This window comes from Carcharodon carcharias, chromosome 1, assembly GCF_017639515.1.
Source record: "Carcharodon carcharias isolate sCarCar2 chromosome 1, sCarCar2.pri, whole genome shotgun sequence".
Taxonomy (NCBI): domain Eukaryota; kingdom Metazoa; phylum Chordata; class Chondrichthyes; order Lamniformes; family Lamnidae; genus Carcharodon; species Carcharodon carcharias.
Window position 1 is genome coordinate 136,674,236 of NC_054467.1, and position 27,598 is coordinate 136,701,833.

The 27,598-nt window shown below is 40.8% G+C and overlaps 1 protein-coding gene across 5 annotated transcripts in view; it reads left to right on the top strand.

Moving 5' to 3' along the window:
• Positions 1 to 27,598, top strand: part of tbc1d1 (TBC1 (tre-2/USP6, BUB2, cdc16) domain family, member 1) — a 263,634-nt gene that overhangs the window by 163,222 nt on the left and 72,814 nt on the right. For all 5 annotated transcript variants that reach the window (XM_041184498.1, XM_041184507.1, XM_041184517.1 and 2 more), the window contains one exon: positions 26,533 to 26,715. In XM_041184498.1, coding sequence (XP_041040432.1) covers positions 26,533 to 26,715 — 183 coding nt within the window. The remainder of the gene's footprint in view (positions 1 to 26,532; positions 26,716 to 27,598) is intronic.

A 27,598-nucleotide genomic window follows, 5' to 3' on the forward strand; every position in this document is an offset into this window, starting at 1 on the left:
GCCCATGGAATAAGCTACCACAAAGTAGTTGAGGCCAAGACATTGCATGTTTTCAAGACGGAGTTAGATAATGCCCTTGGGGCGAAAGGGATCAAAGGATATGGGGAGAAAGCGGGAGCAGGCTATTGAGTTGGGTGATTAACCATGATCATAATGAATGGCAGAGCAGGCTCGATGAGCCGAATGGCCTACTCCTGCTCCTAGTTTCTATGTTTCTATGGAGCCGATGGGAATCAAGGGGAAAACTCCATTGGTTGGAGTCATACCTAGCACAAAGGAAGATGGTTGTGGTTGTTAGAGGTCAGTCATCTCAGCTCCAGGACATCACTGCAGGAGTTCCTCAGGGTAGTGCCTCAGCCCAACCATCTTCAGCTACTTCATTAATGACCTTCCTTCCATCATAAGGTCCGAAATGGGGATATTCACTGATGATTGCACAATGTTCAGCACAATTCACAGCTTCTTAGATACTGAAGCAGTCCATGTCCAAATGCAGCAAGACCAGGCTTGGGCTTACAAGTGGCAAGTAACATTCGCTGCACACAAGTGTCAGGCAATGACCATCTCCAAGCAGAGAGAATCTAACCATCATCCCTTGCTGATCAATGGCATTACCATCACTGAATCCCCCACTATCAACATCCTGGGGGTTACCATTGACCAGAAACTGAACTGGACTAGTCATATAAATACTGTGGCTACAAAAGCAGGTCCGAGGCTAGGAATACTGTGATGGGTAACTCACATCCTGACTCCCAAAGCCTGTCCACCATCTACAAGGCACAAGTCAGGAGTGTGATGGAATACACCCCACTTGCCTGGACGACTGCAGCTCCCACATCACTCAAGAAGCTGGACATTGTCCAGGACAACAGCCAGCTTGATTAGCACCACATCCACAAACATTTATTCCCTCCACTACTGATGCACAGTAGCAGCAGTGTGTACCATCTACAAGATGCACTGCAGGAATTCACCAAGGCCCCTTCAACAGCACCTTCGAAACCCATGACCACTACCATCTAGAAGGACAAGGGCAGCAGATAGATGGGAACCCCACCACCTGGACGTTCCCCTCCAAGTCACTCACCATCCTGACTTGGAAATATATTGGCATTCCTTCACTGTCAGTGGGTCAAAATCCTAGAACTCCCTTCCTAACAGCACTGTGGGTGTACTTACACCACATAGACTGCAGGGGTTCAAGAAGGCAGCTTACTACCATCTTCTCAAGAGCAATTAGAGATGGACAATAAATGCTGGCCCAGCCAGCGAAGCCCACGTGCCGTGAATGAATAAAAAAAAGTTAAGACTTTTGATTTGGAGTATAATTATTTGTGCTCATTGTATTTTATTGTCTCTAATGTAACTGACTGTTAATGAGGGAGTGTAATTATTATAGTTCATGCTGTTTGATTTTGTGTATTAAAATTATTTAAATGGTGAACCCTCTTGGCTTCATTCTTTTAGTAAATACCTGAGTTTTCAGATTCCTAAAAAAAAAACTAAAACTGTTGCTGGTCTGTATCAAGATCATAACACCATGACGCTATTTGAAAACAAGCATGAGAATTTTAAGATCTTCCATGACCTTTGGTGTAAGGAGCATGAAAGTCTGATGGACCTTGCTGTATTTACCCAGCATTTTCTCTCCTCGTCTAATATGCCAAAGTAGAAATTATGTACCAAGGAAAGAGCAGGTTTTAACTTTTACCCATATGACATTGTGTAGTCATGCAGACTTCTCTGGTTTTAACCAATGATGGGACGAGTGCATTGCAGTAAATGCAGCCTCATCCACGGTAAGTCAGTCGGTTGTTGCAGAAGTTGTTTTATTTGTAACCTCTTGGTGGCAGTAGTCGTATTTTCTGTTGGGGGATAATAGTGTGTGAGCACAAGTACCTGTTTCCCTTTCACCTGCTTGAAGGCAGTAAACTAAATACTAATGAAAGAAGTAGCTGATAGGTGCTAATGTAGGAGAAATACTCTCTGTGCAGTGTATCTTACAGCATTCTTTTGTTAAACTAGGCTTTCAGTTGTAATCCTTAGATACCCCGATGAGTGCAATCTTAGGAGGTTGAATTTGCAGGGGGAGCATATTCGGGAAGTTACAACTGAACTTCACCCCTTTTGAGTACCTGTTTTGTCTAGAACTATTTAAACCCACATTTTCTGCCTAATGTCTATCTCTTGCTCAGGTAATCTCTGCATGTAGCTTAAGGTTTGTAGGCAAACTGTACGAAAGGAGGACTAATTGTAGCAGTGTTTTTTTCTCCATGGGCATGCTGTTCCTTCCTCAGTAAGCTTTATGAAGTGCGTACTGTTTATGTTTGGACAGGAAGATAGGTAAGTGCCATTTTATTTTATGCCTCTGCAAAGGTTGCAGAGGTGGCATTTTTCTTTATTCTTTCATGGTATGTGGGTGTCACTGACAAAATCAGCATTTGTTGCCCATTCCTAATTGCCATTAAACTGAACATTTCAGAGGGCAGTTAAGAGTCAGCCACATTATTGTGGATCTGAAGTCACATGGAGGCCAGACCAGGTAAGGATGGCAAATTTCCTTCCCTAAAGGACATTAGTGAACCAGATAGGTCTTTACGAAAATTGATGATAGTTGTCATGGTCATCATTACTAAGTCTAGCTTTATATTCCAGATTTATTAATTGAATTTAAATTCCAGCAGCTGCTTTGATGGGATTTGAACCTATGTCCCCAGAGCATTTGCCTGGGCCTCTGGATTTTTAAAAATTCATTCATGGGATGAGGGCGGTGCTGGCTAGGCCAGCATTTATTGCCCATCCCTAATTGCCCCTGAGAAGGTGGTGATGAGCTGCCTTCTTGAACTACTGCTGTCCCTGTGGTGTCGATATACCCACATTGCTGTTAGGAAGGGAGTTCCAGGATTTTGACCCAGTGACAGTGAAGGATCGGTGATACATTTCCAAGTCAGGATGGTGAGTGATTTGGAGGGGAACTTCCAGGTGGTGGTGTTCCCATATGGACAATATAGATGGGCTGGTACGATGGGCAGAGCAGTGGCAAATGGAATTTAATCCTGAGAAGTGAGGTGATGCATTTTGGGAGGACTAACGCAGCAAGGGAATACACAATGAATGGTAGGACCCTAGAAAGTACAGAGGATCAGAGGGACCTTGGTGCACATGTCCATAGATCCCTGAAGGCAGCAGCACAGATAGATAAGGTGGTTAAGAAGGCATATGGGATACTTGATTTTATTAGCCAAGGCATAGATATAAGACCAAGGTGGTTATGTTGGAGCTGTACAAAATTCTAGTTAGGCCACATCTGGAGTACTGTGTGCAGTTCTAGTCGCCACATGATAGGAAGGATATGATTGCACTGGAGAGGGTGCAGAGGAGATTCACCAGGAAGTTGCCTGGGCTGGAGTGTTTCAGCTATGAAGAGAGACTGGATAGGCTAGGGTTGTTATCCTTAGAGCAGAGAAGACTGAGGGGGGAACCTGATATAGGTATACAAAGTTATGAGGGGCATAGATAGGGTAGATAGGAATAGGTGTCAATAAGCAGGGGGCATAGATTTAAGGTAAGGAGCAAGAAGTTTAGAGGGCATTTGAGGAAACTTTTTTCACCCAGAAGGTAGATAGAATCTGGAACACTGCCTGAGGAGGTGGTAGAGGCAGGAACCCTCACAACATTTAAGAAGTATTTCGATGAGCCCTCGAAGCACCATAGCATACAGGCCAAGTGCTGGAAAATGGGATTAGAATATTTAGGTGGGTGATGGCCAGCACAAACACAATTTGGTTGATCCTTTGTGGGAAGTGAAAGCTTCGTTGGATAAGTTAAAATGTCATTGGAAAAGAGGATAGTGGAAATTGTGACATGCGGGAGAAATATTTTTTTAGCTACATTAGGAGCTAAAGGATCGAAGGGCCTGTTTCTGTGCTGTATAACTCTGACTCTTTGGTCTGCTGCTGTTGTCCTTCTAGGTGATAGCGGTCATGCATTTGGTAGGGAGCCCTGGTGAATTCCTGGAGTGCATCTTGTAGATGGTACACACTACTGCCACTGCATCGGTGGTGGATTGAATGAATGCTTGTGGATGGGGTGCTAATCAGGTGGGCTACTTTGTCCTGGATGGTGTCAAATTTCTTAAGTGTTGTTGAAGCTGCACTCATGCAGGCAAGCAGACAGTGTTTCATCACACTCCTGACTTGTGTCCTGTAAATGGTGGACAGGCTTTGGGGAGGCAGGAGGTGAGTTCCTTGCCACAGATTCCTAGCCTCTGACCTGCCCTTGTAGCCACAGTATTTATATGGCTAATCCAGTTTAGTTTCCGGTCAATGGTAACCCCCAGGATGTTGATCGTGGGGTATTCAGCAATGGTAATGCCATTGAACACTAAGGGACGATCATTAGATTCTCTTGTTGGAAATGGTCATTGCCTGGCACTTGTGTTGCAAATGGATTACTAATCCAGTGACATTGCCACTGTGCCACCATTTCCCCTAAATTTTAAACCTTGGTTCACACTGAGGGCAAGCAGCATGTGTGAGAATCACCCTTTCCCAATGAAACACACCATGTTGTGGCACAGGACCCCCAAATGATTGGGGGGCCCCAAAATGAAGAGTGAGGGTTCAAGCAGAGAGTTGCTGCAACTATACAATGAAGGTTGGTACTATCTACTGAGATACTCCTGAGAGTATCAGCAGTTTCATTCAAAAGAATTTTAAACACGTTAAATTGTACAATGTACAAAGACAAAAGAATTGAACAAAAATATTTTCATTGATTAAAAGCAGATAATTCTCAGGAAAGACAAAGACTGGTAATGTGAACAATTGTGGGAAGTGAAAGGTTCGTTGGATCAGTTAAAATGTCATTGGAAAAGAGGATACTGAAAAATTGTGACATGTGGGAGAAGCACTTTTTTTTAGCTACATTAGGAGCCAAAGGATCATTGAAGATTGTGTTGAGCAATTGAAAAAAATTACAGATTAAAAGGGTATGGCAGAATAATAAACAGGTATTCTGCATCAGTTCATAATCTTATAGACAATGCTCAACCACAACACTGTTTTCCTGTTAATTGTAAAATTATTAATAACATCGATAAGGCTACATAGTCTTAGACAGAATGGAGAACCTGAAATAGATTAGGCTGACAGCCCAGGTGACACCCACCCAAGGATCCTTAAAGAAAGGACACATGCAATGTGATCCCTTTGCCCACATCTTGTTTTTTTAGAGTTGGGAGCCTCAAAAACTGGCTTCATAATGCCACTGGTACTGGCACTATTGACACCTGAAACTGAAATGCTAGTTGGCATGCTTCTGGTGCAGTGTACCGTGACCGTAAGGGGACCAGCGTGAGCATGAGCAAAAAGCATGCAGGTGGAGCATGATGTCAAACAGCCCCTAGCTCCAATTTGGCACACCATCTACTATTTCGGAACTTGCAGAACCTATTAGTGTCCTTTTTTAAACACTCCCAGATCAACATGCCTTCAGCTGGACAAGTGACCCCCCACCCCAACTAACTACTGCTATTTAAAGGGCTAAGTATGCAAGCTTTACATGAGGTGCTTTTGACTTTTTTTGCTGCTGCAGAGTTAGTGGAAGTATTGTGGTATGTGTTATTGGAGGAGCTTTGCAAACCTTTTGGATTTACAAGCGAGTGGTGCTCAATTTTGACAAGGAATTCAGGGGAGCTGGAAGGCCTGGAGCTGTGGGAAGAACATCTACTTCAGTAATTTGGGCTGTGGTTACAGTCCCACTCTGGCTATAGCATGGCCTCGAACTGAAGGAAAGGCAGCAGAGAGGAGAAGCAGTGTGCAAAGGGAGGAGGAAAGAGCTCTCAGTAGAAGGCCTAAACCACCAAGAGTCCTGAGGGAGCACTTCCCCTATCCCCACCTAAGCCAGGGCAGTGTTTGAGGTGACTACCTTTCACCAAGGAGGTGGTCATGAACTGTCTCACCTCCTACAACCCAACTTGTCCTCACCCTGTTGTGCAGCTACATCGCCACCAGTGGCAGTCCAGATCACTGTGGCCCTAAATTTTCTAAGCCAATGATTCCTTCTAGGCTGCAGAAGGCAACATTAGCAACATGTCACAGTTCACCATCCATTGCTGCATCAGGGAGATGACAGAGCTCCAGTAGAAAAAGTGAGAGGACTCCATTGTGATTATACTAACCAAAGAGGAGGAGGAAGAATTAACATATGGCTTTGCTATCTTGGCAGGATTTTAAATAGTGTAGAAGGCAAGCTAGTGCACGACCATGGCTCTGTGGGCCCCCCATGTTAACAGGGAGACCGCAAGGTAGTATCTGACCATGTCCAGCCAGAGTGCATTCATCCTCTACCAGTCAGGTGTACCTCATCTTTGGGATGGCACTCTACACCTGGCTCATGTCTCCCCTTTGCCAACCAACAAAGTATGGACACTGGACCTACGATGAGAGCCGTGCAACCACCAGGAATGTCACAGACCAAACCATCCAGGACCCCTTTGCTCAGGGTCGACTGTCTATGAATAATTATTCCAATTCTGGTTCCCCTGACATCTCATCCCCATATCTCAGTTGCTGCATAATTCTCCACCTTTCACTTTATTTTCCATGTACTATCATAGCGTCCTCTCTGCCAAAATCCTGAAATTAAAGCTACCAACAAAGCACATTTCCATAACATTATTCAACAATACTTTTGATAATACACACACAATTGCACTAATCACCATTGTGGATCTCCTGAATGCCTGTCTTGGAGCTGCCTCTGCATGTCCTAATGCACCTACATAGTGCTACCTCAGTGGCTGTAGCATGGCAGGTGCTGCCATCCCTAGTTGCCCTTGAGAAGATGACAGTGGGGATGGGCAATAAATGCTGGCCCAGTCAGTGAAGCCCATATCCCGTGAATGAATAAAAAATAAATCAGCATTCACTGCACAACCCAGAAACCTGTACCAATAAAGTACTATTCTCTGGAAAAAGACAACTAGGCTGCCCAACCTAGTTCTCACCTTGCAGAACTTGTAACCCTAAACCACACTGCTGAAAAAGTATTTCCCCAAACACATCGTAGTTCTTTCCTACAAGAGAGATCTGAACCCAATTCTGGTTGGAGAAGAGATCATCTACAAGAGGTAAGTACCCTGTAATATAAAGCAGGGTCAAAGTGATCCTCTGGCCTAGTTTGATTGCCTAAGGGACTCAAAAGAAATTTTTCCCATTTGGCTTTGTTTTTAATCTGGTTATTTGCCTTTCCCAGGAGTTTACATAGCTCTGGTTGGGCTGGGAGTTTCTATACTGTTATGCATAAGGCATCACCACTGTATGGGCTAGTTGGAGCTGTTGGTCTTTTCCTGTCTCAAGCATTTTGTATGTTAAGGTGGAAGAGCACCAGAATTTATAGAGTTAACTAACCTGTAACAAGCAGTTTCTATTCAAAATAGTGAGATTTATTGAGCAATGATCTGCCATGGGTTGGGCAGCTTTCCTGGAAAATGGGTTTGGCTTTTTTTCATAGAACAATATCGCTACAGTGGCCCACAGATGGCAGGGATTTACTTGGAGGTTGAAAAAGAAAATCTTGAGCAGTGAATGAATCTGCAGAAGTCTCAATTTACAATTGAGAAACTGAATGGACCTGGGAAGATTTTTCCTGTTCTTGTTGCTAGGAAAGGGTTGATGCTCATTTGAATGAGTTTGGTGAAAGATTAAAAGTCCCACAGCGCTTAGTGCCCTTTCTAACCCGTCCTCTATTGAGGTTGCATTGTAGCATGAGGAACGTCTGTGTTTTGTTTTTAAATTGAAATATATACAAAACACTTCTATAATTGTAATCTTTCATTAAAGAGATATACAGCAGAATGTTTCTATTTTAGCAATATTAATTTGACTACTATGAAAGACAGTTATGTAGCTGTGCCAGTGCCCGTAAATGTAGCATTCGGTTCGAATTAAGCCTGTGCAGAAGGTCTCTGATTCCATTCCCAATCTGCACTGAATTCATTATTCGCAGCCAGGCAGTAAATATGGTTCTTTAGTTTGTCACAACACTCCTGGATTAAGAAGGATTAGTTGCCAGGGTTTTATCATTGCCAATGAGTGTTTGTATTTTTTTCTTACTTGAACATGCACATATGTGCACATCAGTTTAGGACACGATCCGGTGTGGCTATGATGTCCCCAAAGTTGAGTAGCCATCTGGCATTTGCTGTTTAGACTCATAAAAGTTGGTTGTGGGTGGGGAGGATGAGGTGTGGGTGGTATTGGATTGTTAAGTTACTGTGGATTTTGTGATAGTAAAACTCACTGCATAGAGGAGAGGAAGAGACGTAAGGCTACAAAGCCAGCAAAAAGTTCTTCTCTTCCCTTTCTCCACCATCTCCTCCTCCTGTCGCTGCCTCCACAGAAAATCTAACCTTGTGCATTAGATGTGTACGCCTCCCATATTGAAAATTTATGATGATATCTTATTTCCAAGAAAGCAAACACTCATGTTTTTTTTTACTTATGAAAAAAGAAATCTGGGAAATGCCAGCACTCATTTAATAAGCTCTCTCCCCACCAGGATAGCTGGCGAATAAGTGAGAGACCAGCACATTTGCACTACATCTGTTGGCTCCATTCAACATGCTTTCACTGTAATACCTGCTTTGTCAGGATTGCTTCAGTTGCCGAAGAGATTATACCTTGCTGATTGGGGTGATCTTCACAACTGCTGTCACAAATTGCAACGGTGCTATTGTATGTGCTTTTATCCTTTTGTGGTTGTATTTTGGATATTTAGTTTTTTTTTGTTTTATTCATTCATATGATGTGTGTGTCACTGGTTAGGCCAGCACTTACTGCTCATCACTAATTGCCCTTGAGTGTAATGCCTTCATGTCTTGTAGGAACACAGTGCTGTTAGGAAGGAAGTTCCAGGATTCTGACCCAGCAACAGTGAAGGAACAGCAATATAATTCCAAGTCAGGATGGTGAGTGGCTTGGAGGGCAGCTTCCAGGTTGTGGTGTTCCCATGTGTCAGCTGACCTTGTCCTTCTAGGTGGCAGAGGTCGCAGGTTTGGAAGGTGCTGTCTAAGGAGCCTTGGTCATTACTGCAGTGCATCTTGTAGATGGTACACACCATTGCCACTGGTGGTGGGAGTGAATGTTGAAGGTGATAGATGGGGTGCCAATCAAGTGGGCTCTTTTGTCCTGGATGATGTTGAGCCTCTTGAGTGTTGTTGGAGCTCTACCCATCCAGGCAAGTGGAGAGTATTCCATCACACTCCTGATTTGTGCTTTGTAGATTGTGGACGGCTTTGGGGAGTCAGGAGGTGAGTTACTTGCCACAGGATTCCTAGTCTCTGACCTGCTCTTGTAGTTAAGTATTCATATGGCTAATCCAGTTCAGTTTGTAGTCAATGGTAACCCCCCAGGATGTTGATAGCAGGGGATTCAGCAATGGTATTGCCATTGAATGTCAATGGGCGATGGTTAGATTCTCTCTTGTTAGAGATGGTCATTGTCTGCCACTTGTGTGGTGCGAATGTTACTTGCCACTTGTCAGCCCAAGACTGGATATTGTCCCAGGTCTTGCTGCATTTGGACATGGACTGCTTCATTATCTGAGGAGTTGTGAATAGTGCTGAACATTGTGCAATCATCAGCGAACATCCCCACTTCTGACCTTATGATGGAAGGAAGGTCGTTGAGGAAGCAGCTGAAGATGGTTGGGCTGAGGACACTGCCCTGAGGAACTCCTGCAGTGTTCAAGGAACTGAGATGATTAACCTCCAACAACCACAACCATCCTCCTTTGTACTAGGCATGACTCCAACCAGCAGAGAGTTTTCCCCCTGATTCCCGTTGACTCCAGTTTTGCTAGGGCCCCTTGATGCCACACTCGGTCAAATGCAGCCTTGATGTCAAGGGCAGTCACTCTCACCTCACAGCGGGAGTTCATGTTTGATCCAAAGCTGTAATGAGGTCAGGAGCTGAGTGACCCTGGTGGAACCCAAACTGAGCGTCAGTGAGCACATGCCGCTTGACAGCACTGTTTATGACCCCCTTCCATTAATTTACTGATGATTGAGAGTAGGCTGAATGGGTGGTAATTGGCTGGGTTGGATTTGACTTTTTTGTGTACATGGGCAATATTCCATATTGCTGGGTAGATTTTAGATGTTAGTGTTGTAGCTATACTGGAACAGCTTAGCTGTGTGTGTGGTCTGTTCTGAAGTACAAATCTTCAGTGCTATTGCCCATAGCCTTTGCAGTATCCAATGCCTTCGGTTGTTTCTTGATATCATGTGGAGTGAATCGAATTAGCTGAAGACTGGTATCTGTGATGCTGGGGAACTTCGCAGGAGGCCGAGATGGATCATCAATTCAGCACTTCTAGCTGAAGATTGTTTCAAATGCTCAGCCTTATCTTTTGCATTGATGTGCTGGGCTCCCTCTTCATTTGAAGATGGAGATATTTGTGGACATGCCTCCTCCAGTGAGTTGTTTAATTGTCCACCACCATTCACAACTGGTTTACAGAAAAGTAAATGATTCTGCAATTGTCTGTTTCTAGCACTGGATATTCACTTGTTTGACTCTATGTTCTAAATTCAGTGAGACAGTCCTTAATTTACACTGAAGAAATTTTTGCATAAATCAATTATATTCAACATTCCTTTGAATAGCTTTCTTGAAAATAATGAATGTTGAAACAAAAGCTGATCATCAACAAAAGGCCCATAAAGAAACAAGCACTGGTACTTGAGGGACGAATACTTGTTAAGGGAAAGTACTTGCTGAAAAACAGTTTTGTAATTTACCAAAATTTTTCCATTATGATTACTGTATTACACATCTTATGATCCATGTTGCTGGTTTTGTGTTTGTTTTCGATATTGACATGCTGAAAGTAACTGAAGTTGTTTCTTAAATGAAGACATCACTGTTCTCGGATCGTTGTCTTAAAGGGAAACTACAACCTAAATGAGTGGCCACTGGAATGCAGTGGTGAAAAGGCCTATATTTAAGAACTTAAGTTTTGTTCCTTGAACTAGTTATTTCTATCCTGTTTACTTATGTTCAATTCAGTTTGTTCTGTGGTTTATAGTGTGCACTCCACCCTAGTGAATTGTAACTAGATAGCGGGTTGGATGTAAATTGAGAAAGGGCTTGCCTAGATTAGCAGCTTCTCTATTTGTACTTTCCCTCTTCTTAAGGATCTACTAATTCACCTGGCTATCAGAAATTACCTTTTGCTTGATCAGGTGACTGCTTCAGTCTCTGCAAATGTGTATATAAACGTCATTTTTTTCTCCTTTTGAGGGATGTGTTTTCAAAGAAAACTCCTACAATAATTTACATCAATTCAAATATGAATCTGATATTGAGTTAACTGTAAATTGCACTTGGTCTTAGAAATGAGAACATTTATCATCAAAAGCAGTCAAAAAAATAACTTAATTAGTAATGCCTGTTAGGGATTTTTTTGGGTACATAAATTGTCCCAGAAAAGACTCTTTTTCATGTACGTGGATGAACGTCCAAAATCTGAGGATTGGGAGAATCTCTTCTCAATTATTCAATGTTCAGGTAATTGATGGAAAAGAAATATTGTTTTGACTCTTAGGCCTGAATATTTCCCTCGTTGGGCGTGTGCGATCGGCGGGCCCAGAAGCGGTCGGGATACAGGCCCCTGACCATGATTTAATGCTGGCTGGCCAATTAACGGCCAGCCAGCGTGAAAAGTGCGCTGTAAAGCTCAGCACTGTAGGGCTGGGGAGGGCGGGTGATGACGTTAGCATGGGCACAGGTGAGCACTTCAAGACAGCTCCCTGAAGGCAGACACTGCCTCGGGGAGCTGCAGACCTGCAAATAATAAAATAAAGCTGCAAAAAAAAATGTTCATGCAGCACAATCAAGCCCCTGAAAGCATACTTCATAAAAATGCTCTCCCCAGATATTTCTTTTTATTTTACTTTTCTAATGGAGAATTTCATCCTGCCCTTGGATGAGGTTTCATCAAAAATGTAAAGGCTGCCTGGCCGATTCGCCCATCCACCAACCGTAAGGTTGGACAGCCATGAAAACTCGCAGAGAATTGTGCCATTAATGGGCCTAATTGCCCGCTTAGTTGTTAGTGAGCGTGCTTCTGACTGCCATGCATGCCCACTGAGCGACATGTCGTGCTAGTGCACAATGGCATTGGGATGCTCGCCCAACGTCATCTCACATGATTTTACACCTGATCAGGGGTCGGGCACGTACCCACCTACGGGATGTAAAATTCTGCCCTTAATGTGATGTCTGCAGTGAAACTGCTGGATTTTGTACTGCTTTAAACACAGTTTAGAAAATGAGGGCTAATTTGGTGTTTCTATGAGAAATTTTAAGATTTGATTTGGTATCTTTGTAAGAATAGCAATAAAGAATAGCTTGTCTGAAAATTGACTTGACAACAAGAAGAAGATGCTACTAAATAGAAAAAAGCATAGAAAGACTGACTAGTACAGTGCCGAGAGGGTTAGTTTCGGGCTTTTTGTTCTGTGCTTATTTCTGAGAGAAATTGACAGATGACCTGCTGAGCTTGAGATTGCTTACTATGTTTTCATTTATTCTACATAGGTGACTGTCAAGCATAATATTTGAATATAATAGGTTTGTCTAACAATATGACTTTAATATTATTTGCATAAAAGAGGGAGTTTCTTCCTTTGTATGGTGGTGTTTGCAATTTAAAAATGACACTAGTACCAAAATTGGTTCCAGAATAAAATAGGAGGAATTTTCCAAAGACAACTTTTTCCATCAACTATCAAAGAATTTCATAGAATAGTTACAACAGAGAAGGAGGCCATTCAGCCTGTCGTGTCCATGTCAGCTCTCTGAACGTCCAACTCAGCTAGTCCCACTCCCCTGCCTTTTCCATGCAACTCTGCAATTTTTCTTTCCAGACAATTATCCAAATCCCTTTTCAAAGCTATATTTAAATCGCCCTCCACCACATTCTTGGACAGTACATTCCAGATCCTAACAACTCCCTGCGTAAAAAAAGGTTTTTTCTCATGTCGCCTGTGGTCTTTTTGACAAATACCTTTGTGCCCTCTGATTCTCAATCCTCCCACCAATGAGAACATTGCTTTCTCCCTATCTACTCTGCCCATCCCCCCCATTAACACTTCTATCAAATCTTCCCTCAAACAGCTCTTCTGTTAAGGAGAGCAGCCCTAGCTCCACCCAAACTGCCCTCGAAATCGAAGTGTCTCATCCCTGGAACCATTCTCGTAAATCTGTTCTGCACTCTAATGCCTTCACATCCTCCCTAAAATGTGGTATAGAGAATTGGGCACAGTATTTGAGGCCAAGCCAGTTTTTTTATAAAGGTTCATCAAAACTTATTTGCTTTGTACTCTTTCATCTCTCAGTTTATAAAGTCCAGGATCCTGTATGGCTAATTAATCAATTTCTGAACCTGCCTTGCCACCTCCAGACATCCCTGGATCCCTCTGGCTTTTCACCACTTTGGAATTGGATGTTTTTCTATTTATGTATACAATCGAAGATACTTTTTCTCAGTGTAATACATTGTCTAGTTTGCCTCATAGTTTATGTTATAATTCTTGGTATTTTGCCAATCTTTTATGTTTCATATTTCTATTTAATTACAAACAACTAATTGATTTGTTAGGTGAAGTCTGACCTGTGTTTAATGTCTGCCAATCCAATGCAAGTAGGATAGTATAGCACAAGAATGTATTAAATCTAGAAAATAGATTGCAACAAGCAACAGAGTTGCCTAGTTCTTGGCTCTGTAGAGGTAGATTTTGGAAGAACAGCCTGCACATTATAGGAAGAAGGCAGGAACATGGCACTTGGTGAATTGCTCATCTGATTTTGGGGTCAGGGTCTTATGGGAGCCGCAGTGAGGCCCTTGTGAAAGAAAATGTGACATAAAAGTGCAGTGCAGTTGTTCATGACAAAACAGGAAACATGAAACATTGGCAATGGTTGAAAATGTTTTGGACATGGCTTCTTGATTGTTTATTAACAGCTTCATATTGATTGAATACTTTTGATACTGCTAATCCAGTACCGTGTTGCATCTTAGTGCCAATTAGTTTTAAGTCTTAACTTTTGTTGTTGCAACTTGAGCTCGCATCAGATACTTTTTTTTTCTTATGACCAATGTAAAATCTTCTCCCACAATTGAGCCCTCAGTCCAAAGGGTAAGCTTTGAATCCTTCTTTTGTTGCAAGATAATGATGACTAGCATCTCAGTAGCACCTTTAGTATGGAAAACACCCCAAAATGTTTCACAGAGGGGTGCAGCAAAAAGAAGATAAAAGGGATAAAGTCACATGCACAAAGCCAAAGTGTGTCAGCTAGGAGACCTGATCTAAAATTTGGTCAATAAGATTTGTTTTGCGAGGGTTTTTAAAGGTGGAGATGTTTCGATGGGGACAGCTCTAGAGATTTGAGCCTCCCACCATTGGCAGGGGACAGGGAGAGAGAAGGCCAAAGCCAGAGGATTAGAGGACACACAAAGGCAGGTGAGACTGGAGGAGGTTGCGAAAAGTAGGGTGGGCCAAAGTCATGAAAATATTAAAGATGTAGGTGGGTTTCAAACCATTGTGGAACAGGAGGCAAGTGTCATTCAATTATGGAACAATCTGGGCTTAGTGTGGCTCAGGCTGTAAGTGGCTGAATATAGAACAAGTTTATTGAAGAGGATATTAGGGAAATTCCTGTTGAACACCAGGAGCCCCAAGGAAATGACATTTAATAAGAATAAGGCCGCTTATGTTGTCAGTCCAGAAATTCTACCAATCTTAAGTGGATTGGAAGAACTCTGGAAATTCCACCACTTTCTATCTATAGAGAAGGCTGTGGATAAGGGTTTTGGTGAAACTGAGATTGGAGTGGAAGGAGGAAGTAGTTATGGAGGTGGAAGTAATAATGACCTTGGTGATGAATAGGATATAAGGTTTCAAGCTCATGTCTGGGTCAAGCAGGGTGCCAAAGCTTTGTGTGGTTTGTTTCAGCTGGAGTGTCTTGCTTGGGAAGTCAGGAACAAAAGTGGAGTTTAAGCAAGAAGTTTGAAAATGATGTTTTCATTCATCCCAACGCGCAGTTGGAGATAATTTTGACTTGAACACGAATTGATATTAGTCAGGCAGTCTGACAGCATAAAGAGATGTGGCAGAGGTAAATTTATGTGGCATTGTTATATAAATGGAAGCTGACCTCATTCTTGCAGATGATTTCACTGAGAAGGAGCTTGCTGAACTAGCAGTTGTTTCTCAACCACTGCTGCAAAAATATATTAGCTATTTATCACATTTGTTGTTTGTGGGACCTTTCTGTGCAGAAATTGACTTCTGTGTTTGTCTACATAGCAAATAAGGTGAGACTGTATTTTTAAAAAAATAATTCATTGATTGACGAATGCTTTTAGACATATATAAATGCAATGTTTTTTACCTGCCACCATGCAGTCAATACATTTCCAATACTGGTTGTAATGCCGTAGTAAAAAATGGAAAATGCTGGAAATGCTCAGAAGTCTGGCAGCATCTGTGGAGAGAGAGAGAGAAACAGAGTTAATGTTTCAGCTCGATGACCGTTCTCTGCTTTGCTCTCCTCAGTAATTGCCAGGCCTGCTGCATATTTTCACATTTTTTTGTTTGAAAATACTGCAGATGCTTAAAAATCTGCTTTTAGAATACTGTAGTGGTTGTACAATCAGCCTCACAATCCAGAAGTCGAGTTGAAATCCTAAAATGGCACGTTGTTAGCTGTTATCAGAAAATAAGTTATCAGTGGGTTCATAAATATTTTTCCAAAGAAGGAACCTTGTTCTCTGAGCCAATTCTCATCCATATTTTGGCTCTAGTACACACAATGGGTAAAATCCTGTTGAGACAATGGGGGCCTCAACCTTAACTTAGAAAAACATCCCTAAACTCTTCAAAGATGTGTAATGAAAAGATGGACATTGAGCCAAAGAAGAAGCTATTAGGAAGGGCGATCAAAAGCTTGGTCAAAGGGGAGGCTTTGAAACTCTCTCTTAAAGGAGGAGAGGAAGGTGGTGAAACAGGGGGGTTTAGAGCAGAGAGGCTCAAACACTGATCATCAACCTCCATTGTGGGTGATGGGGAAGATGTACAAGGCTGGATCTTGGGAACAGCTTTAGGGTAGAAGGGAAGTGGTGGGTTACAGCATTGTGCGATGTCAAAGAGATAGGGGGTGATGAGACCATTTGAGTACCAGTAGGCAATGCCAGCCAGTGAGGACAGGACCCATGGGTGAGGGGGAACTTGGTGAGGCATAGGATATAAGCAGCAATGTTTTGTTTGAGCTTTAGTTTACAAAGGGTGGAGGATGGGAAACTGGCCAGGAACATATTAGAATAGTTGTGTTTGGAGGTGACAAAGATGTGGACAAGAGATCTGCAGCAGATGAGGTGAAGACAGGTAATGTTCCAGAGGTAGAAGTAGGCATTCTTTGTGATTGAGAGGACATGGGAGTCAGAAGCTCAGCATGCAACCTGGATTGTGGTTGACTCTGGTCAAGTACCTGAGTGGCACAAAATGCAGCCGTCCTTCCCTAAAAGAGGCAATGTGGGGCTCTCTTTTTCTAAGTTAAAGGTGCAATATAAATGTATTCAAAAGCACTCAGTGCCTGATCAAGGGACCCGGCTTCGGGAATTGCGTGGCCCCACTGAAAGCCTCTTGCTGCTGATCCACACTTCCCCAGTGATCCCTACCCCACCTGCCATCACTCACCTGTGCTTCAGTCCCTCCCTGGTGGCACTGCAGAGTACAGAAGAGCTCCTGGCATCTGATTGGCCCACCGCTGTCCAGTTAAATGCCTGAGTGGCACAAGGTGCAGCAGGCCTTCCCAAAACGAGGCAACCAAGGCCTCTTCTAAGTGAAAGGTGCTATATGAATGCAAACTTTTATTATGAATATGGTTGCTACTGCACAACCTGATTGTGAGAGGATTGCTGCTTATCTATTGCACCTAAATCAATTAAAGATGTTCAATTATTTGGCTGCTGTCAACCTTGGAATTGGTAAACAAGGCTCCACAGTATGCATTTCTGTGCAGGTCTTATGACATTTTTGTGGTTTAAAAAGCTTTGGGTGGGTCGAAATTCTATCCATGTCTCTTACTGCGCAATACAAAGCTTGCACTACAGGATAACTGAAAATCTAAAATGCAACTGATACTGTCATTGCCAAGCTCCATCAGAAAATTCCTGAATTCAATTCTGTTGTTACAGCTTTCAGATAGGATAAGTGAATCTCTGGGACAGGTAACTTTCCACTGTAGTACAATGATTTCTGCATTTGTATTTAATTCACATATGTTATCTTTACGGAATTAAAATAGCAGACCTAAATTTAGCAAACAGTGCTTCAGAAGGGAGATCGACTGCAAAATATTCACTAATAGAAATCATAGTTTTAACAACTGGAATAAAAAGGTTAAAATATTGAGAAAAATGTCAAGAATAAAAACAAAGTTATTATATACATTTATTTTTCATGTAAAATGTTTTTTCTCTCTTACCCCACCCACTGAAACCAAAGGAAATAGGGACCGTAACCTTGTCATTCACCACAATGGTTAAGTGGTTTAATTATATAACAAATGAAATTGGATGCACTTAATTAAATTAGAATAAAACTATAGTTGATATCTGTTACACGTGGTCCACTTCTTTGGGCTATTCAGCCACTTTGACTCAGCGTTTCAGCATGGAAACAAATCGCAATATATTTGTATTTTTCTGATTGGTCTACAATTAATTATCCAAGTATGCATCTGAGCTGTTGTCGGAACGAGTTTATCCGGATGGTCAATGTAAAGAAAAACTGGTTATATCTCAATACTGGTGGTTTGTTTCTCTAAAGCTATAATGTGGGATTATGGAAAGTTTGGCATCTTTTTAAAAATGAATTATTTCTTGAGGTATAAACCCAATGCCACATTAAGTTGTGGCTTAAGGGCGTGCAAAGCAGCAAAAAGGGCTGTTTTCTGTGGGTGTTAACCCTTTCATCTGCCAGTTGCAACTTAGCAGAACCTCCCAGTAAAGTGTGAAGTTCTTTTGTTTTTGACAGTCGATGACTGAATTGGCTTTGAACGTTGCTAAAGTTCCCGTTTGCACTAATTTCCAGATACATTTCATTTAAACTGTGCTTTACAGGTGTGAAACCTTATGAATTGAACAAAGCTATAGTGGAAATTTATGTAGGTCTGCAATCTTGACTTATCTTTTTAAAAACATTTTAGAATGTGCAGTACAAAAATTCGATTTTAACTAGTCTTTTGTTTAAATGAGGCAAATATTGCACCCCATGAATTTGTAGTTTTTACCAATTTGCAAATGTGTCTCACATCTTGTGATGGTCACATAATTTGAACAACATAATTGCTTATGCTTTTGCCTTACCATTTTCTCAAATAGAAAAACAATTTAGAAGTGTACCCCATTAATGATTACAATTTTTGAAGTGGTATTCAGCACATACAAAGTATTTCTCTTTCCTGAAAATATAAGTGTTATCTTCGCACTTCAGCTTTCTAAATGTGTGCCTTGAGATCTTTTGTTTTTGTTAACTGTTGATGACTGAATAGACCCATGTCCCAATAGTTAATATATATCAAAAAGAACAGTAGTCCTAATACTAACCCTGGAGAACATTACTCTATATTTCCTCCAATATGAAAAACAATGGTTTAGCGCTACTTCCTGCTTTCTGTCCCTTAGCCAATTTGGTATCCACATTGCCACTCTCCATTTAATCTCATTTTTGCTGATGAGTCGTATTATATCTTATTTTGTCAAAAGCCTTTTGAAAGTCCATATACACATCAACTACTCTACCGTCATTAATCCACTTTGTTACTTCATTATAATAACATGGAAAACTGGGAAAACTTTAGGCTTAGGCAAATTGACTCAAAGCAATTCTTATTCTAAACTACACGTAATGTTCTTGATTCTGTTTCAACCTGAATATGAACATACAAATTAAGAGCAGGAGTTTGTTCCTCGAGCCTGTTCCACCATTCAGATCATGGATGATCTGATTGTAACCTTAATTACATGTTCCTGCCTACCCCCGATAACCTTTCACTTCCTTGCTAATCAGGAATCTATCTATCTCTGCTTTGCGAAATAGAAAAAGACTCTGCTTCCACCACCTTTTGAGGAAGAAATTTTCAAAGACTTGTTACCCTCAGAGAAAAAAACATTCTCTTTTTTATTCTTCCTGTCAAAATGGACAGTTTCATGTTTTCCCACATTATACTCCGTTCGCCAGAACTTTGCCCACTCACTTAATCTATCTGTGTCACTTTGTAGCCTCTTTATGTCCTCTTCACAACTTACTTTCCTACCTATCTTTGTGTCATCAGCAAATTTAGCAACTGTACCATCCAAGTCATTTATATAAATTGTAAAAAGTTGAGGCCCCAGCACTGATCCCTGTAGCATGCCACTCGTTACATCTTGCCAACTAGAAAATGACCCATTTATGCCTAATCTGTTTCCTGTTATCTAACTAATCTTCTGTCCATGCCAATGTGTTACCCCTGACACCATGAGCTTTTATTTTCCACAATAACCTTTGATGTGGTACCTTATCCAATGCCTCTGGAAATCAAAGTACAGTACATCTACCAGTTCCCCTTTATCCACAGCACATGTGACTCCTCAAAGAACTCCAATAAATTGGTAAAAGATGATTTCTCCTTCACAAAACCATGTTGACTCTGCCTGATTATCTAGAAATTATCTGAGTGCCCTGCTATAATGCTTTTAATAATAGCTTCTAACATTTTCTCTATATCAGAGGTTAAGCTAATTGGCCTGTAGTTTCCTGCTTTCTGTCTCCCTCCATTTTTGAATAACAGAGTTGCATTCACTATTTTCCAATCTAATGGAACCTTCCTTGAATCTAGGGAATTTTGGAAAATTAAAACCAACACATCAATCTTCTCTTTAGCCACTTCTCTTAAGACCCTAGGATGAAGTCTATCAGGACCCAGGAACCTGCCAGCTCACAGCTCCAACAATTTGCTCAGTATCTCTTCTATGTTGATTATAGTTTTTTTGAGTTTCCCCCTTCCCCTCTATTCCTGGGATGTTACTTGTATCCTCTATAGTGAAGACTGATGCAAAATACCTGTTCAGTTCATCTGCCATCTCCTTATTTTCCATTAATTTCCCCAGACTCATTTTCTATAGGACCAATGCTCACTTTTTAAAAATATCTTTAGAAACTCTTACTATCTGTTTTTATATTTCTAGCTAGCTTTCTTTTGTACTCTGATTTTTCCATCCTGATTAATCTTTTTGTCATTCTTTGCTTTTTTATATATTCTTTCCAATCTTCTGACTTGCCACCCATCTTTGTGCAATTATATGCTTTTTCTTTAAGTTTGATACTGTCTTTCACTTTTTTAGTTAAACATGGATGATGGGTTCTCCCCTTGTAATTTTTCTGTCTCGTTGGAATTCTGTATATTCTGAAATATCCCCTTAAATGTCTGCCACTGCATCTCTATTGACCTATCCCTTAACCTCATTTGCCATTTCTCTTTAACTAGCTCTGCTTTCATGCCCTCATAATTGCCCTTATTTAAGTTTAAAAAAACTAATCTTGGACCCACTCTTCGCACCCTCAAACTGAATGTAAAATTCAATCATATTATGATCGCTGCTACCTAGGGGTGCCTTCACTGAAGTCATTAATTAATCCCATCATGTTACACAATACCAGGTCCTGAATGGCCTGCTCTCTGGTTGGTGCCTGAATGTGTTGTTCTAAGAAACTATCTCAAAAACATTCGATGAATTCCTCATCTAGGCTACCTTTGCTCATCTGATTTTTTTCCACTCTATATGTAGATTAAAATCCCCCATGATTATTGCTGTATCATATTGACAAGCTCCCATTATTTTTTCCTACCGCTGGGTTACTGTTATGGGACTTGTGCATCATTCCCACAAGTGCCTTCACCTTTATCATTAATCATCTCTACCGAAACTGCTTCTATACCGAAACTGCTTCTACACCTTGATTTCCTGAAGTTAGTTCATCCTTCTGTATTGTGCTAATACCATCATTAATTAACAGAGCCATCCCTCCACCGTTTCCTACCTTCATGTCCTTCCTATATGTCATGTACCCTTCAATATTCAAATTCCAATCCATCCTGCAGCCATGTCTCTGCAGTGGCTGTCAGATGGTATTTCTGCTATCAATTCATCTGTTTCGTTTCAAATGCTTTGTTCAGATACAGAGCCTTAAGTTTTGTCCTTTTATTATTTTTGTAACCTTTAGTCTTATCTGTTAATTTACTCTTAGATATGTACTGATTATCCCTTCCTGCCACGGTCAGTTTATCATTTCCCATTTTGATACCTTTCTTTCTTGCCTTGTCTCTATTCTTTTATTTATCACACCTTTCCAAATTTGATCCCGTGCCCTTACTATTTAGTTTAAAATCCCCTCTACTTCCCTAGTCATGTGACTCACTAGAACACTGTTCAGGTGCAGACCTTCCCATTGGTACAGCCCCCATTTTTCCCAGTACTGGCACCAGTGCCCCATAAACCGGAACCCACATCTCCCACAACAGTCTTTGAACCACACATTCATCTCTCTAATTTTATTTACCTATGTTAATTTGCAGGTGGCTCAGGTAATAATCCAGAGTTTATTACCTCTGCTTTTTAATTTAGTGCCTAGCTCCTCATAGTCTTTATGCGGAGCCTCTTTCCTAGTTCTACCTATGTTGTTGACACCTACATGGACCACGATGACTGGATCCTCACCCTGCAAGTTTCTCTCCAGCCCTGAGCAACTGTCCTGAACCCAGACACTGAGCAGACAACACAGCCTTCTGGATTCTCGCTCTCGGCTGCAGAGAACAATGTCTATTCCCCTGAGTATACTGTCCCCTACTATCACCACATTGCTTTTAACACCCCACTTGAATGACTTCCTTTGCCATGGTCAGCTTGTGCATCCACACTGCAGCCCTTGTGCTTCTCCATACCAACTGCAAGAACCTCAGACTTGTTGCTCAGTTGCAAGGGCTGAGGCTCCTTCATTCCCACCTTCCTGATCCTCTTACCTGCCTGTCTCAGTCACATCCTCATGTTCCTGACCACTGACTAAATCAGATGATGCTTTCCTAAGAGGTGTGACTGCCTCCTGGGACAAAGTGTCCAGGTAACTTTCCTCCTCCCTAATGAGTCACAATGCCTGCAACCTCCAGCTCATTAACTTTGAGCTGAAATTCCTCAAGCCGCAGACACACTCTGCATCCAGGATCTCCTGTAATCCTACAGGTTATGGTACATCACCTGTCCTGCCACCTGTATTGTGTTAATTAAATACATTTATTTTTCTTAATTTATAGTGCCCTTCTTCACCAAACTCCCAGCTTGATACTCTTGTACACTAAAAGCAGCACTCAGTATCAACCAAGCAGCACTGAGGATCCTCTGTTTTTATACTTTCTGAAAATCAAATAAATTAAGCCCTGAAAACCAATGAATTAACTAGTTGCAGCTGCTTTCAGAGAGCTTGTATATCCCTGTTTAAGGCTGGAATAAACTTAACTTCTCTTAATTTAAGAGTAATGTTTAGTTGATTGCTAAATTAAAGGTAAAACTAGACTTTAGAGTGAAATTAACCCTCAAAACTTCCTCACTCACCAGACTCAGCAGCGCTCATGCAGACCCACAATAATCAAGTAAAGGAGATAATCAGGCACCTTAATGTAGTAATTGGAGTGATCCTACTTGTGATGCTTACCAGGTGTTCAAATATTAACAAGAAATGTGTAGTTACACTTGCTGTCAAAAAATCTTGCAGTGAGAGCTTTTTTTAATTGTTTGACATCAGCTTTAAAGCTCTACCACAATCTAGTTCACACCACCAGCCACCAGTATGTTGGATATAGTATATATTCGACTAACATTTCTCAGTATTACTGATATTGTGAGAATTCTGAAGCACTTGGTAGACTCTACACTCATTTGTAAATTAAATTACCAATATAAGGGAAATATTGGTGGGTTTGGATTATGCCTGATACCATCTCCTACAGGTGGCACTGTTGTCAGCTTTATCAAAGTCAAGCCTGGAGTTCTTTGTAAAAGCTTCAGTGAGTCTTGGACATGGAGTTGCTACAGTACTAATGTGTGTTTGAATATAGTGTTAATGTTCAATGTTGAGTCAGCATAAATGAGCAGATAGATTTTTGATTCATGTGAATGCAGATAATGAGGTAGTGTGATTGGTCTATGGTTTCAATATCATAGTATATCAAAATACTGAGACTGGATAATGTTACAGGATAATTACTCACAAAGGGAAGACTGTTTTTCAGTAAGGCAATAGTATTCAAATTGTTTGTTTTAAATTGCAACCTTGATGTTTTCATTAGATTGTAACTTTATGCTTTGCAGAGGATTTTATGTGTAGTTTTATCATTTATGCCCTGACACATCAGTACAGCGTGGGAGTGACTTGGTGGATTGTGAGCAACTCCTGCCAGTTTCACTTAGCACCAGTTTATGTAGGAAGCACTGATTTATAACTGTTTATGCTTGTTTTAAAGCAGAGAGTTATTCTTCCAGGAACAAATTAAACTGGTTGAGAAGGAATTAAATGTAGTCCTAAACTGTGTGTACTCATTTAAAATTAAAAATGCAATCTTTTGATTTTTTAACAGTCCAACCCTTCTCATGCAAGCTGTAACATGAAAAATATCTATGTAAAATAATGTGTCTAGCTTCAGCTTTTTTCCTAAGGAGCAAACCTTGTGATTACTGAATGTGTCACAGCAACTATAACTGTGTATGGTTTGGAAGCTCCTACTACTGACATCTCTGTAATGTTGATTGTTCTAATATTCAAATACAAACCAAACAATGATTCTTAACTGCAAGAACCTTAAAAAATGCAACTAAGCAGGTTAGGCTATGTGGTCTTCGATTGATTTAAAACTTTTATTTGGACTCTGCATTTAATATGCATTATATTAGTACAAAAGAATCCACTTGTAAGACTTACAACATCCATTGTTTATATCCCTCAGAAATAGGGGTCTGACATAAGGCATCCACCCCTCCAACAAACTCCCACATATGGTATAATTCGATACTTTTGGCTTCATCTTGACAGTTCACTTTACAATTGGAATTAACTCAGAAGTTCAGTATAATATCACCTATGTTGTCTTTGGAAGTAATCGGTGCCATGATTTTTCAGAACTTTAATTGTATTTATTCTCAAATAAAATATTGACCTATATTTAACTCTTGGTCCCCAAGTTCCTCCATTTTAAAATCCTCACCCCATGTTCATGTTTAGTTTCCTCTATGGCCTCATTCATTCTTATCTCTGTAACCACTTCTAGCCCTTACAGGGCTTTAAGGACTTCATGCTCCCCTCACTCTTGTCCATCTCCCCCTTTCTTCACCTCACCATTTTTAGAATGCATGTTCAGCTAACTAGGCCATAAACATTTTGGAATTCCCTTCCTAAATGTTGCAATGTCTCCTCCTCTCTCCTACTTTAAGACCCTCAATAAAAGTTGGCTCTTTGACTACTTTTGATCACTTTGACCTCAAATGTTTCCTTTTTTGGCTCGGGTCAATTTCTGTCTAATTATACTTCTGCAAAGTGCCTTAAGATGCTTTAAAAAAGCGCTACATAAAAGCAAGTTGCCGTTGTTGATGTTGGGTTTAGTTTGTTTTTAACTCGAATATAAAAATGATTTGTGATTAGACTTCTGTGTAAGGCAATTGAAACTATAATTTTTTTAGAGGATCCCCACTCTGACAATGACCTGTTAATGATCTTTGAAGGAGGTAGGACAAGCTGCTAAGGCCATTTAAAAAAAAACATAGGATCCTTGACTTTATTAATAGGGGCTTCCTACAATGCAAAAGCACCTGCATTTTAAGAAGTACTGCCTTGGCTATAAAGCACTTTGGGACATCCAGTGGTCATGAAGGGTGCTACATAAATGCAAGACTTTTTAAAAGAGTAGTAAAATAAGCAAGTTATGTTAAACCTTTAGAAATCACTAAGTAGGCCTCAGCTGTAGTTTTGTCTAATTCTGGGCATTCACTTCAGAAAGGACGTGAAGGCTTTGGTGCAGTGAAGATTTGCTGGAATGTTGAAAAAAAATCAGTTCAATAGAGAGATTAGAAGCTGGGAGTGTTCTGTTCGGGACAGAAAATGTTGAAGTGACATTTAATAGAGGTGTTCAAAACTATGAAGAGTTTTCATAGAATGAGAATATACTCTTGTCACTGGCAATCAGAGGCACAAATTTAAGATAATTGACTAAAGAACCAGAAGGGAGATGAGAATTTGTTTTTTGACACAGCAAGTATTCAGATCTGGAATATGTTCCCTGAAAGGGTGGCAGAAGCAGATTCACTGGTAACTTTCAGAAGGGATTTGAAAAAAATACTTTAAGAGGAAAACCTTACAGTGCTCTGGAGAAAGAGCAGCGTAGTAGCACTAATTGTTTAGCTCTTTCAAAGAACTGGCACAGTAATGGGCAGAATGGCCTCTTACTGTGCTTTATTATTCAATGATAATGTGTGGATTGTTTTTTATGTTATCCCTCCCAACTTTTGCCACTTCCCCTGAAGTTGAAGAGTCTTGTTCGAGATAGGGTCCATGATACTAGCAGCCCTCACCCAGTTGGCCATTCCTCAACACATGATCATGGTGAAGATCAAACAGACATTTGAAGCGAAAGGGCTATCACAGCAGAGTCCCCTCTCCTGACTTTCATGTGCATGTAGTTTGAGCAGGGGGCACTTGATAGTGATTAGGAGTGGCAGGCCATGGTTTTTATTTCTGGTACGTTGTGGCCGATTGAAGTGACTCACCTTCTGTCCTGGCTGAGATGAACCAATTAAGGACAGACTGGGAATTAAACCTACACTGCAAGCATGTTGATGCTTTCCTCCACTAGGGCATCAATATATCTGCTGTACTTTTTTTTCAGAAGATTATGAACTCTTTATTCTAGCCTTTTATTGCATTTCTATCTTTTACCTTTGAAACTTCAATATATAAAAAGTTAAGAGCTGGTTTCTTGGTAGTTCAGGCAATTATCTAATATCCTAGAAATGGGTGCAAGTAGGGATGCCCAATAATTCAATCCATTAGATTCAATCAAATTAAAAATTCTTATCTGGATTTCGAAAAAATTACTATTATTTTGGGAAGAACATTCTTTTGCTCTTTTTAGCTTTCCTCTTGCTTTGAATGTGCTCATTGATGGTATGGTATGACCCCATCAGATCCTAAGACAAGTTGTTGCAGCTTGATTAGGATCAGCTAACTTGAATTGAACTGGAGGTCACACCTGAAAACTTGGTTGGTCCAATTTAGCTGAATTCACATTTAACTAGTTGAACCATTGGGAAGTTGCTGCTCTGTGATTGTTATTTAGAAGAAGATAACATTATTTTAATGACTGTCTGTCTCTGTAGATCATTCAGATGCAGGAGAGGTTACCTCGAGAGCATCTTTGGCAGCGACATGTGACAGTTACCTGGGGGCAGTTGCAGAGGAAAGGAAGCGTACATCAGGGGAGCTCCGGGATTTATGGAGGAAGGCAATTCTCCAACAGATACTACTTCTGAGGATGGAAAAAGAAAACCAGAAACTACAAGGTTTGTGGAATTTTGATGATTGCACTTCCTAATATCTCTGAACCATTGCAATACACCACATCTGTTTGTGAAGCCAAGAAAGCTCATGGTGAGGGTTTAAGATCAAATGCTAAGGTGTAGCAGGTTTCTTTTTTCCACTTATTCAATTGTTAGACTGGAACCTTTATTGTGGAGGGGCAAGATGGTTCACTAGTCTAGAAATGTAGAGAAACTCTTGCTTCAGGTATGGATGGAATAGAGAGTAAACAATTGAAAATCTCTTGTTACCTAGCAAGAGGATCATCTTAAAACAGATTTCCACTTTTAAGTTTGTATCTGACCTCCATTCCAGAAGACAAATGGCAAAGGGCCCTGAGACTCCAGATTTCATTCAGGCCATGAGCACCAGATCAATGTCCAGATGACTGAGTAATGTTGTAGTGAGATGCAATGTTCTCTGTCATTTTCTTTTTGTTGTGTGTGTCTCATTCATTTAAGTGTGTGATGCACCTAATTTGCTTTAGCGTAACACTCAAAATCTTGAAAAGGATAATTTGTGCACGGCTTGCGCAGTAACTTCCAGGTTCTTTTGCACGAGAGGGAACATTGGCGAGATGTGATTAGGAAAAGGAATGGTTTTACATTGCATAATTTGATAGGACTGTGTATAACTTTGTAGAAATCTTTTCAAATAAGACCTTTCGAATAAAATTTGGTTTATGGTTTCTAAGGGTGTCAGTTGTTAAATTTGCAGATGGATCATACTTTTGTCCTTTTTTTATGTATTGCTTTAGTTCTTTAACTAATGATGTCAATCACATATTATACCCAGAAATAGTTGAATTATGCCCTATTTTCTTTCCATATGGGCATCACTGGCTAGACCAGCATGTATTGCCGACAC